The sequence below is a fragment of the Phoenix dactylifera genome, unplaced genomic scaffold, assembly GCF_009389715.1.
Source record: "Phoenix dactylifera cultivar Barhee BC4 unplaced genomic scaffold, palm_55x_up_171113_PBpolish2nd_filt_p 001500F, whole genome shotgun sequence".
NCBI lineage: Eukaryota > Viridiplantae > Streptophyta > Magnoliopsida > Arecales > Arecaceae > Phoenix > Phoenix dactylifera.
This window is the reverse complement of record NW_024068811.1, coordinates 8,982-23,778: the sequence shown is the minus strand read 5'-3', so window position 1 is coordinate 23,778 and position 14,797 is coordinate 8,982. Positions and strand designations below refer to the sequence as shown.

The window sequence follows — 14,797 nt, the reverse complement described above, 5'->3', positions numbered from 1 at the left end:
GGCGGGAACACTAAAAACTAAATACAAAAAATATATGAGGACTCATTCAAGCATATGTCTAGTCATATATAAGTTATGTGCTAGAAGATCTTGAATACTTTTACATAATCAAGAAACTCAAATAATATATTCCGTATATCCTTTTTAGATGAGATCCTAAGTCATTATAGCCATGTCACAGGTTTTATGAACTAAAAAGATGTTGATTCAATTAAATATTCTATTTTTGTAACTACTTCATCAGAAATATTATATAGTATGGGCTTCCACTAACCAAGGCATCAATGTTCTCCATATTCAAATTTTAGTTGATCTAATAACCCAATGATATTTTCATGGTCTTGTGGATAAGACACAATGATCAAATGAAATATTCTTGCTCGGGTACTCATTTCGCTTAGTTCTGATGTAATATTTGTTCCATAATCCTTATGTGAGTGAATATTATGATGCTACTGTTATTTGATGGTTTTCATAAATGTATGATTTTCTTTATCAACTTTTTTTTAACAAATAGTCTATTATAGTTCTCACACACTTTTTCTTGTCCATATATTAACTTTTATGAAATCATATATTAACTTTTTTGAATCGATGATCTGTTGAAAAACTAGAAGCAGTACATCTTTTATTAGTTCTATTTTCTCAGTTTCTCAAATATTTTCATTTTTGAGAAATACAGAGCTTGAACATTTGAACAAATTTCTAAAAGAGCAATGCCAAATACTGCAGCTTTAGCATCTAGAATCTCATATATTTAAAAAAAATAAAATTTTATTTCTCAGGAAAAACTTTTATGTACTACTTTCTGTATGTGTGTATTGTTTCTCCAAATTATCATTTCATGCTTGTTTCCTAATTACAGGGAATTCATAATATGTAAATGTGTATTTTATAGAGGATATCAATCAATATATTTACTAAATGCATGCATAGAGTGTATAGGTACATTCTTGCAAAGATAAGCCACACAAGATGATAGAATGACAGGATACCCATTTCACCATCACTGGCCAGCACAAACTGAAAAGTTAGATAAAGCGCAATCCAAATCCCAAAGTTGTCAAATATTATGATCAATCTCTGGATCTTCATCGATGGTCCAAGACAAGCATTTATGCCGAACCCGACCAATTGGATCAGTTGAACTGCATCACATACATTAAACTGAATATATATGATAAAAATTTAAAGCACGTTCCTTCAACCTGTCTAGATATTCAAATTCAAGCCAAGTGAATGTTCAGCAAAGAAAATACTAAAAAGACTATCAGCATAAGATATACATCAAACAACCATGGCCTTTGTAGATTTCTAAATGATATCTGTGAGGGAAATGTTTAGGACAGCTATTATATGATTTCGCTGTTTCTCTGGGAGCCTTTTCACTCTATCATGTTACCATGATTACACCAAGAAGATGATTTCAGTTACACATGATAAAGAAGAGACTGCATGTGGAATTATGACCAACATCAACACTAATGGCCAATACCCTTTAAACATAGTATCCAGGGAGTTAATGATGTTCCCATGTCCATGAAGCAGAGGACAAATGCTGTACTCTGGGATGGAAAAGGAAAAAGGAAAAAGGAAAAAAAAATCTATATGATGATGCACACAGACGAGCTTTCATGCTTTCTGCATTAAACCTTATTTTCTTAATCTGTTCAGCATTAAGCCTAATCCATCCATGTGAGACCCATCACTTTTGCCACAAAGCTGAAACGGTCAGCAGCTTCATCAATCTACCATAAGAAACACAGACACAAAAAGAAGAACCACCAGTTAGAAGATCGGGGTATGCTGATCAACTCCCAAAGTAGGGTAGAAATACAGACCATTTTCTGAGTAGGACGGCCAGCTCCATGCCCAGCCTTACACTCAATGCGGCCGATGATTGGGTTTGTCTGTGGGCTGTTCTCCACACTCGTGCAGAGGACATATTGCATCGTCTGGGGACAATAAGTAAACCAGAAGCAGATTTATTGCCAGACATAAGAATCAACATCGCTAGATAATCAGCGAAACAAAAGATATAAGAATATGAAAGCAAGTTAGATAATCAGCGAAACAACATCGCTAAACATTATGGGAAAAAAATAACGGCATAGCTGCTGCCTACTTAACAAGCAATCATGCAATACCATGATTTGATCAAAGACCCAAGATGGCACACAAACAACTGTGAGTATGCATGTTGGTGAGAAGTGGTAGCTGCTAAAGGAACCATCAGATGGCATATTGATGATGACCTTGCTTGATGCATATCTTTAAGAAGCATTTCTAATTTCAATGTAAACTAGAAAACTTTTCTGTCAATTGTCTAATTTTCGTGTACCAGTGACATCAGATGGCATATTGATGATGACCTTGCTTGATGCCGGTCATGTTGAGCAAACATTATTTGTTTATTGATGAAATTTCTTCGTTCTCCACAGTTTATTGCTCAAAGATATCATAATACAATCAATCACACAGTTTATTACCTATATGACAAAAAGTAGACCCATTTCTCAAAGGTTGCATGTGTATATCGAATCCAAACTTCAGTGAATACATGGTTAACAAAGCCACACAGCAGATATATATAATTCTTGCTACACCACTCCTAAAAGTTCAGAAATATTTATCCATGACCATCATATTTGCGTTGACTGTTGATAAGTTATATATTATTTGGATGCAGAACACTGATAACTTTCAATAGAAGCAAGAATTTTTAAAAACTGTTCCCATTTTAAAACAATTTACAGTAGTTATGTTTTAATTATGTTCTAGTCAGAATTTCAGAATGATAATATGAACCATATTTATTAGAAGATTCTGCTTCTTCAAGAATTAAGCCCTTCTTAATCATGTCAAAATATCTGTATTCTGTGTTTTTTATCTTTGTTTCTTTTCTCTGTTTGTCTCCACTCACATTTTTCTTCTCCATTGCTAGCACTCTTTCTTCTCCTTAACCTTTTTTATCTCCTAGATACCCCAACCAGATGTACGACAGAATTTCATCAAATTGTACTTCGTAAGGCAGATTAGCAAACAAAAATGTTGCCCAATTTCAGATCTCTCAAATCCTGTAAATTTACTAGTAATAATAAAACCTTCTAAAGGATTGATGGTTTAGATAAATCGTACTTTCATAAACTCTATATAATTTGAGCAAACAGGATGGCATAATCAACTGTGAGGTTCAATCTTAATAGCAGGAACCTTGGTACCTTCGGAGCCACTTTTTCTCAGCACCTCTCTCTCTCTCTCATACATATGGATGTACATGTGTGTGAGCACCACTTTCATGCTGCCAGACATAAATATGCTCTTAAACTTGCTTTAGATTCAGGTAGCCCAGGTTTAGACCTCATAAAGGTGGGCCAGGATAAAGAAGCAGCAAAGCTCCAGAACAAATCCATTGACCATTAACCAAATATGTGCTCCCCACTTTCCTACATCGAAGTAGCATGGACATCAAACACAAACCTCTCTTTATTTACTACTCCTTAGCAAGCCTTAGTCCAATCCAATTCCATGCAAATCCCAAACTACATCTCCAAAAGCCCTTGCAGAGATGATGTTTCTCCAATTCAACAATGGATTATATTAATCAAACTCATGCTAAAAGCATTAACCAACTCTTGCCATTCTGCCCGTCCAAAGCTTTAATATCAGAGAGGTATCTCTCAAGACTATCATATAGAGCACACTAATCCAATATGATGAGATTATGCTGAAATTTATGTGACATGATAGGTAAATCTGACTAAATTGTTTACCGTATTCAACAGACGTAATATCATGGGTTTCACAACTTTTACAAAAAATAATGTGAAACATCTTAGAACATACCAAGTCCCAAATCATAATCCTGCCCTCATAGAAGTAGCAAACCTAGGATCACAGCCACATAAAATCATAGCATCCCAATCAAAACAGTCCCATTAGCACAACAAGTGAGCCATAATCTTCAGTAAGGGAGCAATACAGAAGGTCTGTACCATACTATTAGTTTGAATCCGGATTCCATCTAGGAACCATTTTCAATGATAACTCAGAAGTAAACACATCTGTTATTTGCTGAAGATCTGAAAAAAATGATAATGCAGCAATGGCGTTTAAAGAGGTAAATAAGATCCCTTTCAACACACAAAAGTGAAATTAAACTCAGCCGTTGAGAGTTGAGACTGGTTAAGTAAAAAGACTTCACTAAATTAAAACATGAATAATGTATTTATTACTGTTCCACACAGCAAAGATAATTGTTTATGTTGGTCCTTGAGAACTAATCTAGCAGTTATTACCAAAGATGGTCAAACTTCTGCGCATGAGGTATGATAAAAACTGGTCAATTGTAGATTCATCACTTTGAAACATGGATGTTATCAATGCCTTCTGATATAAATAATGAATTTGGCAATCAGTTAATTTCGAAGAAAATTGACCTCTATAACAAATCACATCATAAAGAACTGTACAATATTTTTATAGTTTATTGAATACAATCTCCAGTATTTTACAGCTTCAGTTTACAGCATGAAATATGTACCCAGGTTAAAAAAATAAAAAATGCATGGAGGCTGAACATTGTAAACATATCCAATCTGAGATGCAAATAGAGAGAAATTTTATTCCCATAGATTATAAATAATATGAACTTACTGCCAGTAACTTCAATGAATGTAACGGTACAACACGATCGTCATGATCAGCTGTCAATAACATGGTTGACGGGTACTGGCAAGATGGATTGGCACTTTTTTCCCAAGGTCTTTTCACATTGTGAAGTGGTGAGTATCTGTCCAAAGACAAAACATGCATAAATTTGACATGCAGTAAAGACCCAAAATTTTCAATATCTATGAGAAAGGGATGGTAGAATGATAAATGAATCTAGTCAGTGCACACAGTAAATATGCCTCCAAAGACTCCTTTTGTGTCAACACTCATTGTGTCCATTGGTAGATGTTCAGTCCAACTGTAAAAAAATTGAAAACCTTCCCCTTACTATGACGAAGGGTACATAATTGCACTCATGTACATATACACTCATGAATAGTTATATGTACAAACAAAGGTCATGGCATGTTGAGCATGTCTGAGAAAATAATGACTGAAGTCCAATGGTACTTCAACATATAGCAGTTGCTAATCCAGATATACCTAAAAGGATGTGACAGTCCATAAACTAGAACAAAGCAGTGATTTTATATGACAGTTTGTGCTAAAAAGGAGGAATGGGTAATTTTTCTTGTGGGAATATGACGAATGAACCAAGAAAAATATTTCTCAGGGGAAACAACATGAAAAAGGTCCAATTGCTCTTATGGTGATACAACTGGCTAAAACAAAGTATACCAGTCTATCTGCGGGATGCACAAGATGTGCAGTAAAACTCGCTGTACGCTGGATCAAAGTCAGTAAATGCCAAAATGCATAGAAAAATGGATACACACCCCCTAACTAAGCAGAAAAAGAGGTTAGCGTCAGATGAAGAAATACAGATTTTTTTCTCTCTTTAAATATGTCAAGCTTAAATTCAACATGGACTAAGTTTGGCTCCTTCCAGGACCAGGCAAAGTGGCCTTAGAAGTTTGATGTACTGGCCAGACCTATACTGTAGGCTTCATCAGATCAATCAACAATATGCCTTTAAAAGCAGCCCCTTTAAAATAACCAAAGATTATCATCTCATGAGCTGGCTACTAATGGGATCAAGTGATCCCTTAAAATGCAAATAGGTCAAGCAACCAAAAGATGCAACTTCCATACTCAAAATCTCAAAAGATACATCAGTCAAATGATGCACAGCTGGGCAAATTATTTTTGTTTTTATTCGTCTAAATTTCTTTGAAAATCAAATTCATAATACCAGAATTAAACAAATTATTCACAAATATCACAGTAAATTTAAATGAATTAAGCCAATGACAAAAGCTCTCAGAGTCATCTGAATCAACAATTAGCTAATATTTTATATGACACAAATAAGAAGGTTTTGTTCACTTGCATGGGCAGAGGGAGAATAATACAAAATTTTATCCAGGATTTCACTTCCATGAAAGATGCATTTCCTGCTCTTAGGCATATGTGTTTTCTGCTATACTACCAGGATGACTTCCATTCAATGCCTAAACTGTTTTGGTTACAGATACCTGCAGTGGGTGTGTGCAACACAAGAAAAGAGCATTGTTAGAGAATCTATGTGCAGACCTTTCTTATTATTGTAATCTAATATTTGGAAAGGAAGTGTTTATGCTTCACTATAACAGTCAACATTTTCGGTTCCAGGTGTAATTGTCAAACTAGTAGAGCTGAGTGACATCAAGCATATAAATACAAGTGTCAATTGCATAGATGGAAAAGACAGTGTGTCAAGATTCTTGTTTTACCATATTATGAAGCACAAGAATCAGTTATAGACTTCAGTAATAGGAGGGGAGACCTAAATAACATCAATAGATATTGTGAGAAAAGGCTTGGAAAACTTACAACAGCAGAGATAGCACTTAACTATAAACAATGGATATAAGGATTTCTAAGCCTAGCCCAGATAGCTGGGATATGGAATTATGGTTATCGCTGCAGTTATGAGGTGTCCATGTTTCCTAGCATGAAAAAATGTCCATAACTCCAATCAATCCACAACAAGAAGCACCCTGGTAACACCCATGGGTGCAATGCCATGAAAGCTAACAAATTCCGTGCCCTGAAAATTGCTAAATAACAAAATGAATAGTAGAAACCAGTGAAAAAATAAAATTCATCACCATTCAATAGAATGAATGAGTAGCAGTAGTGTCCATTTACATACTTGATAAGCCAGTGGAATTCTTCCTCCTTGTCTGAACATCCATAATCAGTTGTCCATGCATGACCTACATGACAAAAACATATACATGCATCAGAAAGACCAGACCAGGAAATGGTAAATAAAGTATACTCCTAGCCGCAACTGATAAAGAAGCCTAACCTATAGTGAACTTATGGAATCGGAGCATGTCCATGACACCGACATGAGCTAGAGCACATCCAAAGAGATCAGGTCTCTGCCATCACATTTTCAAATTTAGATGCTTTCAAAAATAACTAAATTAGATGATGTAATGATTTGCAGAGAAGCACTTTAGAGCATATTCAAACATCTTGAACTAAATATGAAGCATACGAGAACAAAATCGGTTCTAGTTAACAAGGGGTCTTACCTGATTTATGCAAGCAGCAACTAGAAGTCCACCATTGCTTCCACCTTCAATACATAGTCGTTTAGAGTTGGTATAACCATTAGAAATAAGAAATTCAGCACAAGCAATAAAATCATCAAAACAATTTTGTTTCTTTGAAAGGGATCCAGCTTTATGCCATTCTTCTCCATATTCTCCACCACCACGGATATTTGCTATGCAGAATACAAAACCTAAGTTCCTTGATAGAATAATACGGCTCACACTGAATGAAGGTGTAAGGTTAATGTTAAAGCCCCCATAACCATATAATAAAGCTGGATGTGATCCATCGAGCTCAATATTCTTCTTCGACACAATGAACATAGGTACCTTGGTTCCATCCGTGCCAGAAACAAAAACCTAAGAGACAAAATTACAAAAAGAAGATATCAAAAAATTGGTCACTGTGCAAGCAATAAAATCCTGCCTCTTTCAAGGACCACTATTAATGAGGGAGAAAAGGCAACAAGAATAAGTAAAATGTAACTTTTCTTGAGCAACATTTGTAATCGAACCTCTAGGGGAATTTATGGAACAAAAGGTAATCAGACATTTAAACTTATCTAATGCAAAGAAAAGCACCATTGAATTTTTGGATTCAAAACAGAAGTACAAACCTAAGCGCTTTCACAACTTTTAAACACTAATTAACACCAATTGGCATGATGCAAGATTAGAAAGAACTGAGATAATGTTTTACCTGCTTAACCTCAAAGACTGTTCGATCAAATCCAGAAACAGAAATTTCTCGAAATATCTTCAATTCTGGAACTTCAGTTGCTAAGTTACATTTGTAAATAATACCTGGAGTAAGGAAGCTAGTAAAGCCAATAAAAACCTCGCTGTCTTCACGCCTACCAGAAATCCCAAAGACAGTACCAATGTCTATGGGTAAGTGATGCAGCAATGTGCCAGTTTTCAAGTCCCTTATTTGCAACACATACTTAACATCACTTAGGTAACTCACCAAAATCTGGTTACCATTGACAGCATAAGCTGATTCGAGCACATCCTTTTGATCTTCTGGTAGAATGTCAGTCCATGAATTTGGCTGCTTAAGATCTACTCGGACTAATTTATTTCTTGGAGCTCCTTTATTTGTCAAAAAAGTAAATTCACTGTCATCATTTGCAACAGCTTCATAACGTGCTTCAAAATTGTCAACAAGCTGGATGAAGGGAAGCATTTCACTACTCCCTTTTAAACCTTCAAGCCCACAAGAAAGCGAAGACAAATCGCAGTAATATAGTTTGTTAACAGGGTCGCAGCCTTCATCAATGTATAAAAGAACATACTGGAGATAACACAAAACATTATTAGCCAAAGAAAAATCATGTCTAGTATGGAGAACAAACAAAATTAAATTTACTTCGAGCAAAATCCACAGCAATGAAGCAGTACTAAGCACCAAAATAGCAATCTCATGCTCTATTAGGGTCTAACAAGAGTGGAAAGACTTTGTTTGCATGCAAATTATACTCACACAAACTGCTCTAATAAGCTCAAGGCAAATTAATGTGATGAAAAGAAGAATGTGGACTTGACTTGGGTTTTCCGATATCAGTTTTATTTTTAGTAGGAGTTTGTGTCGGCACATGCCCTTAAAGCAATTCAATTGTATTGAATTAACTATTTGAGATGTTTGATAGATCTTTATTTACACACTCATATCACTGTCAAGTATTTTCAGAAATCAACTTCAAAGCCAGAGAGAGAGAGAGACTCCAGTGTAAATATCAATCAAATATTGAAGTGCTCAACTTAGAGCTAATCAGGAGGTAGATTTTTTCTGGGTGCTTAAAACTTGTTGATTGCTATGGTGGACAATAAGCATCATGTTAGACATTGTACAATAAGAGCAGTGTGGCTGTTCCCCAAATTATCTAAATTAAGAACCTGCATTAGCACGTGAATTTGCTTTTCATTAACCTGAAACATCAATAATCCATCTATGAAGCTATTTAAGATGTGGATGAATGTCGGGGCAGCTAATCCCTTGCCACCAAAGGTTAGTGATGTTGGGGTCAACCTCTATAATGCATATAGTAAGCTCCACAGAGAGCTGGCTGAGTTGCAGACTCTGATTACCAATGAAGGTAGGTTGTCCAAAAAGGAATCCACCTATTTGTGGTCATCCCATTTGAGACAAACACATGATTAGACACTTACTTCCTGAAATAAGGCCAGGCAATAATTGTGGTGGGACTTGAAAAAGATGGAGGTACAGAAACGGATGCTGTCAAAATATACATTATGCTGTTATATGTTTGCACATAGCATGATTATTTTATTTTTTTTAATTACTTGGAGATATAAGCGTATATCACTACCATAGGAATCTCATCTATTAAAATTGAGATTAGTATAGTAATAATAGCATAAATCCAAATCAAGACCCAAGCTCTAGTTAGATTGGGCTTCAATCTCGTAGAATTGGAGCAACCCTAATCAAGCCTGAGTGGATCAAAAGGATCTGACAAAAAATAGCTTACCTAACCTCAAAAGTTAATGGACCATTTTTTACACTATAATAGAGATCTGACATGATCTAACACAAACATGCTAGGCAATATTCCAACAATTAAAGGAACAATAGCCATTCTTTAGAAATGCTTTGTCATTGTGCATCCACATTCGCTGATTGTCCTTACCTTCTTGATAACTGCAGCCCTTTCATTTCTGCTATGAACTTCATTTATTTCCACCCCTTCATACTATATAGGAGCATATGCACATGAAAATGGGAATGCATTTTCAGGACATTCTTTATTTTGGTCATAAAAGTTTGTCTTTCAAGCATCCTTCCTTCTTACTAAGCACATTCCTATTTGTTTGGTATGTACTTCATTTATTTATAATTCTTATAGACACGTATCTGAACAATACATATATACACAGAAATACAATTATGATATTCTTGATTATAATATAAAAAGTCTCCATGTGTGGCAAGAAATACAAGTGCAATAAACAACATATCCATCACACAACCTTCATCATAATCACAACCCTTATTTTAACATGCACTCATTAATTTCTCTTTTTTGATATTTTATAAATATATATATAATTGGAGTACATTTAGTATCCTTTTGTTCCTAAGATACCATATATGTATAAAAAAGGCAATAGCAAAAGATATTAACCACTCTGTGCAGGGGCATTCTAGACCTTTTTCATTACTTGATTAAAGAAACTGCGACAAGCCCACTTTTCTTACAGAAGAGAATGGTCTATGCAGCAGGGTATCCCTTCCCCAAATACCTTAACTGTTGAGGGCAGGATATAAGCACAGTTCTCACAAGAGACGATTTGATATTTAGGCATATTTTGTATGACAAAAAATTCCTTGTCACAAGGAACCAACTCCATACCCCTATTTACCATCCTCTATACATAAATCCATCTTTAGTGCATGTATTCTTTTGTTTTTGGATCCTGTTCTTGAAAGATAGAAAAACAAGAGAACTACGGTACCTCAAGTACAACCTATGATATAAGACCTTTTTAAGCAAGACCAGAGACATGTACGCATCCGCTCATGTACATATGCCTAAACTTGGTGTCTGTGAGTGTTTAAACAGAGTTGGGCTAAACATAATTAAACATTTAGTAGTGGCCTTGATAACTCTTAAGCCACAATTCTGGATCAAGATAGTTGTCTAAGTTAACTTTTAAATTGATTAATGCCGCATGCCCTGTCGCTCTACAAGGATATTATACGTTGACACTTGACAGTGATCTTGGCATACATCAATGGCCATGAAGATGTCAATTTTAGTAAAAAGGATTATAAGATAAGAGAATAGTCCAATTTGTTCGTATTTATAAGAAAGCATGGAAAAGATAAAATCACATTAAAGGCCAAAAAACACTATTCTTTTATAGAGAAGAGAAAGAAAATGTTCCTCTCCCTCCATATGTAATGTTGCATTGATAGAGACATGAAAACCAGACCAGACACATGTCCATGTGTCTGGCTGGGCTTTTTCCTTTTTTTTCTGTTGGAGGGGGATAGATGGATAAATGGAAAAGATAATTGTAGCTAAGACATACATACATACATACACACTCAAATGTTGTATAAAGGAAAGTAATAAAATGTTTGATTTGCTAGTGTCTTCCAGCATACATGCTTCTCATTCAAACTTTCCAAATAGCATAAAGATTTGAGACAAATAGCATTTAGCAAAGTTATTTTAATATCTAGATTCTTGATCAATCTCTAAAAAGAACAAAAGTTCAATTTTAGTGTTATTACAAAATAGCGAACTCATTATTGTAAGAGTCAACCTCTATACCAATTTCAAAAATCCTTTTAAGGATCTAAATGTCTAACAAATTTCAATTCAGATCATGCATCTAACACCTATTCTAGAAACTAGACCAAAGTGTCTAGGTAACACAGTCTAAATGATCCCTTAAGTGGTCAAATCACTCCCACCTTCTCATCCCCCTTTTAAATTCCCTTTCTCATGCCTCTCCAATTCAATCTCTAAAACACTAATTTGGAAGAAGAGATAGAATATCTCCCTTCTCTTATCTTTGGTATCACTATCTGGTTCAGACACCATTATCATATATTCATATTCCTATTCTAGATCCCCATTAATTGCAAGGTTTAATCTAAAAGAGGCTTCTCTCCCCTATTTTCTCTCCTTTAAAATATGGCCTAAAAACCCATTCATCTTAAACATAGTGAATTATTCTCTTGTACACCTTAAGTACCAAAATTAATCACTCAGCTAAAATTCGAGTGTCCCTCTTACCACACCTCTCCACTATCTAAATATGCCCTGCCATATAAATATAGCCATAGTTGACTGTTTTGCCACCCTACAATATTAGCATTCACCCTACAATATTAGCATTACTAAAGCAACCTGACCCATGATTCAGATCAAATGACAATAGTTCATATATTGATTCTAAAAATAAAAGAAACAGCAACATTTGCTTGTTTAGCTATATCAGCCATGTGCCTCAAAAAGCATGCTAGTGATGAGCTAGAGAAGATTTGAAATCAAGGAATACCATACAAGTACTTTCATGATGCATATTCAAATCATGCTAAACTTAAACAGCAAAGCTAATAAAAAGTAAATACGGCCAGACTGGAAGCAAACAGAAGGTGAATCAATGCCCTGATCCTCCTATGATCCCGTACATTACTAAATGAGACAACATTTTTTATGTGTAAATGATGAGAGAGTTGTTGCAAAGTTCTACACTTTATATGAACCAGAAAATAAGAACATATTTTTTTAAGAAAAAATACATACTAAGTTTAACCAAAGAAAACATTAATGAGGCAGCATCTTACCTTCCCATCTTCAGTGACTTGGGCCCCAAATGTATATTTTGGGTGCTCGGGATCTTTCCAACACAATATATCCTCTGACTGATCCGTACCCAAGAAATGGTAGTAAAGCTGGTGATTCAGATTAATATTTGTCTCAGTCCCAGCATCCAATTCACCATCTTCCCTATTGACAATCACGAGACAATACCGTTAAGACAAAAACTACAAAACACCTTACCTTTTGTAACTATTGATCAGTCAATACTATATATTCTACCAAGTTCCACTTACTTGGGTGCCGGGTACCGGCTATAGAAGAACCCCTTTGCATCATTGGTCCAGCTAACTGAAGAGAACTTGACCTGCATCCATCAAAAATTCACAGCATAAGTTCCAAATAAAAGAAAACGGTTTCAAAGAAAAGAAGCAATTTCTAGCCTTCTTCACTCACCCATGATATCGTGTCAGGTTCAGGTTTCTTATCATCAACCCGCATGACCTTGACTGTCACCCAATCACTGCCACTCGCGCTAAGCCCATAGGCTAAATACTTGCCATCCTTGCTGACAGAAGAAATATTAAGAGCCACCGTCCCATCCTCACTGAGACCATTGGGATCCAACAAGACCTCTACTTCCGCATCCAAATCATTCTACAACAAAATCAGCCATCCCAAATCATCAGAAACACATAAAAACATCTCCAAAACATAAACTTGGTTACACCTTCCCCACCCAAATCATTCTACAAAAATATCCATAATACTAAACCATCAAAAACACGCATAAACATCCTCAAAATCTGATTTTGATGACGATTTCCCGATCCAAATCGTTATATGACGAAAACCGGAAATCCCAAATCATCAAAGGAAGACAAAGAAACGCGCCCAAAATCCAAACTTGAAAAGAGTTTCGCCACTACCTGAACGTAGAGTACGCTCTGGGCCTGGAGACCGGTGTTGTGGAAGAAGAAATACTTGCCCCCACGCTTGAACGGCGTATCATAACGCGGGTGGTCGAACAGCGTCGTGATTTGCCGTCGGAGCCGCTCGCGCTCGCCGCACTCGGCAAGCACGGAGTCGGTCAGCGCCACCTGCTTCTCCACAAACTGCTTCACCTCCTCTGCATCCGGATTCTCCAACCTGCGCCCAAAACCCAATAAAGGAGGGATCTTTTTTTCATAGAATAAGGGATTAGAAGAAGCGAATCGGATCCGGACGGGCATCTCACCATCGGTAAGGGTCAGGGACGCGGACGCCGAAATAATCGTCGACGACGGAGTCGTCGCGGCGGGCGGTGGGGTAGCTGAGGGGCGGGAGGGCGTCGGCGGAGGCGGAGAGGGAGCCCATCATACGAATATCGTCGGCGGGGGGGGCGGCTTGGGCAGTTTGGGAACAGTGAAGGCGAAGGCGGGGTCTTTGGGGGGTCAAAAAGAGGCGGGCGGGGAGGAGCACGTGAGGGCGGCGTGAGGTGGGAAGGAAGGGAAGGCGCGATTTAAGGCGAAGGAGGGGGGAGAGGATGTCACGCGCGTGGAGGGCGGATGAGGACATGGCGAGAGCGGACCGAGGGGCCGTGGAGTAGTTGGATTGGGGCTCCAAGAAAGAGAGTGGAGGATTTCGTAACTATGTTGCCATTATTTCGTAACTATGTTGCCATTGTCCTTGCCTTTGGGTTTTGATGGGCACCTCCAAAAATTACAAATTCCAATTGGGTGGGAGGGAGGGAGGGAGGGATCACCTCATGCTAGGAATAGGGAATCTGGGGATATCCGACAAGGAATCCAGGGATGAACATCAAGAATATAGAATCTCTTTGACCATTTAGTGCAGTTTGATAGCTGCCACATTATTTATTTCAGAAATCTTCCATCATGTCATCCATTTCAGAAATCTTTATATTTTAGAAATTAAAGAAAGCTGCTCCTCGCTGAAATAGATGGCATTATGGCTATCTGTAATGGTAGGATAGGAGAATTTTGGACCTTTTGGTGTTTTAAGTACTGATTTTGCTGTATTTAGAGGTTTTGTTTTTTGCGCAGCCTTGCGTCTATAGGTTGATGTCACCAAATGGATTAGGATGTGGCCTCCATTAGAAGTCTCGCATTAACATATTAGTTTGTGGAGCAGCGCAAATGGATTAGGAGCTGGCTTCCATTAGCAGTCACGCATTAACAGGTTGGTGTGGAGGTTTGTGGAGTAGGACAAATGTCAAAGCTACATGCCATCCTTTTCTTTGGAACACATCAGCAGCGTGGATTCTGTTCTTGGTAATGA

The 14,797-nt window shown here is 36.8% G+C and overlaps 1 protein-coding gene across 1 annotated transcript; it reads right to left on the bottom strand.

The window, feature by feature from the left end:
• Window positions 1-1,198: 1,198 nt before the first annotated feature.
• Window positions 1,199-14,089, bottom strand: LOC103708695 (prolyl endopeptidase). The gene is made up of 12 exons (XM_008793747.4): window positions 13,755-14,089; window positions 13,447-13,666; window positions 12,974-13,174; window positions 12,814-12,884; window positions 12,544-12,706; window positions 7,921-8,514; window positions 7,200-7,580; window positions 6,968-7,043; window positions 6,809-6,872; window positions 4,657-4,792; window positions 1,842-1,955; window positions 1,199-1,748 (listed from the first exon to the last, which is right to left on the bottom strand). The coding sequence occupies exons 1-12, from the start codon at window positions 14,072-14,074 to the stop codon at window positions 1,683-1,685; spliced, it is 2,406 nt and encodes an 801-aa protein (XP_008791969.2). The 5' UTR covers window positions 14,075-14,089; the 3' UTR covers window positions 1,199-1,682.
• Window positions 14,090-14,797: the final 708 nt, after the last annotated feature.

Excerpts from the sequence above, each read along its gene's own strand:
- LOC103708695 (XM_008793747.4), bottom strand. The coding sequence starts at position 14,074 with ATGTCCTCATCCGCCCTCCACGCGCGTGACATCCTCTCCCCCCTCCTT. Across the intron at positions 7,581-7,920 it reads CAGTCTTTGAGGTTAAGCAG|GTTTTTGTTTCTGGCACGGA; the intron begins GTAAAACATTAT and ends TTTGTCTCTTAG. Across the intron at positions 1,749-1,841 it reads GCCGTCCTACTCAGAAAATG|ATTGATGAAGCTGCTGACCG; the intron begins GTCTGTATTTCT and ends TTCTTATGGTAG.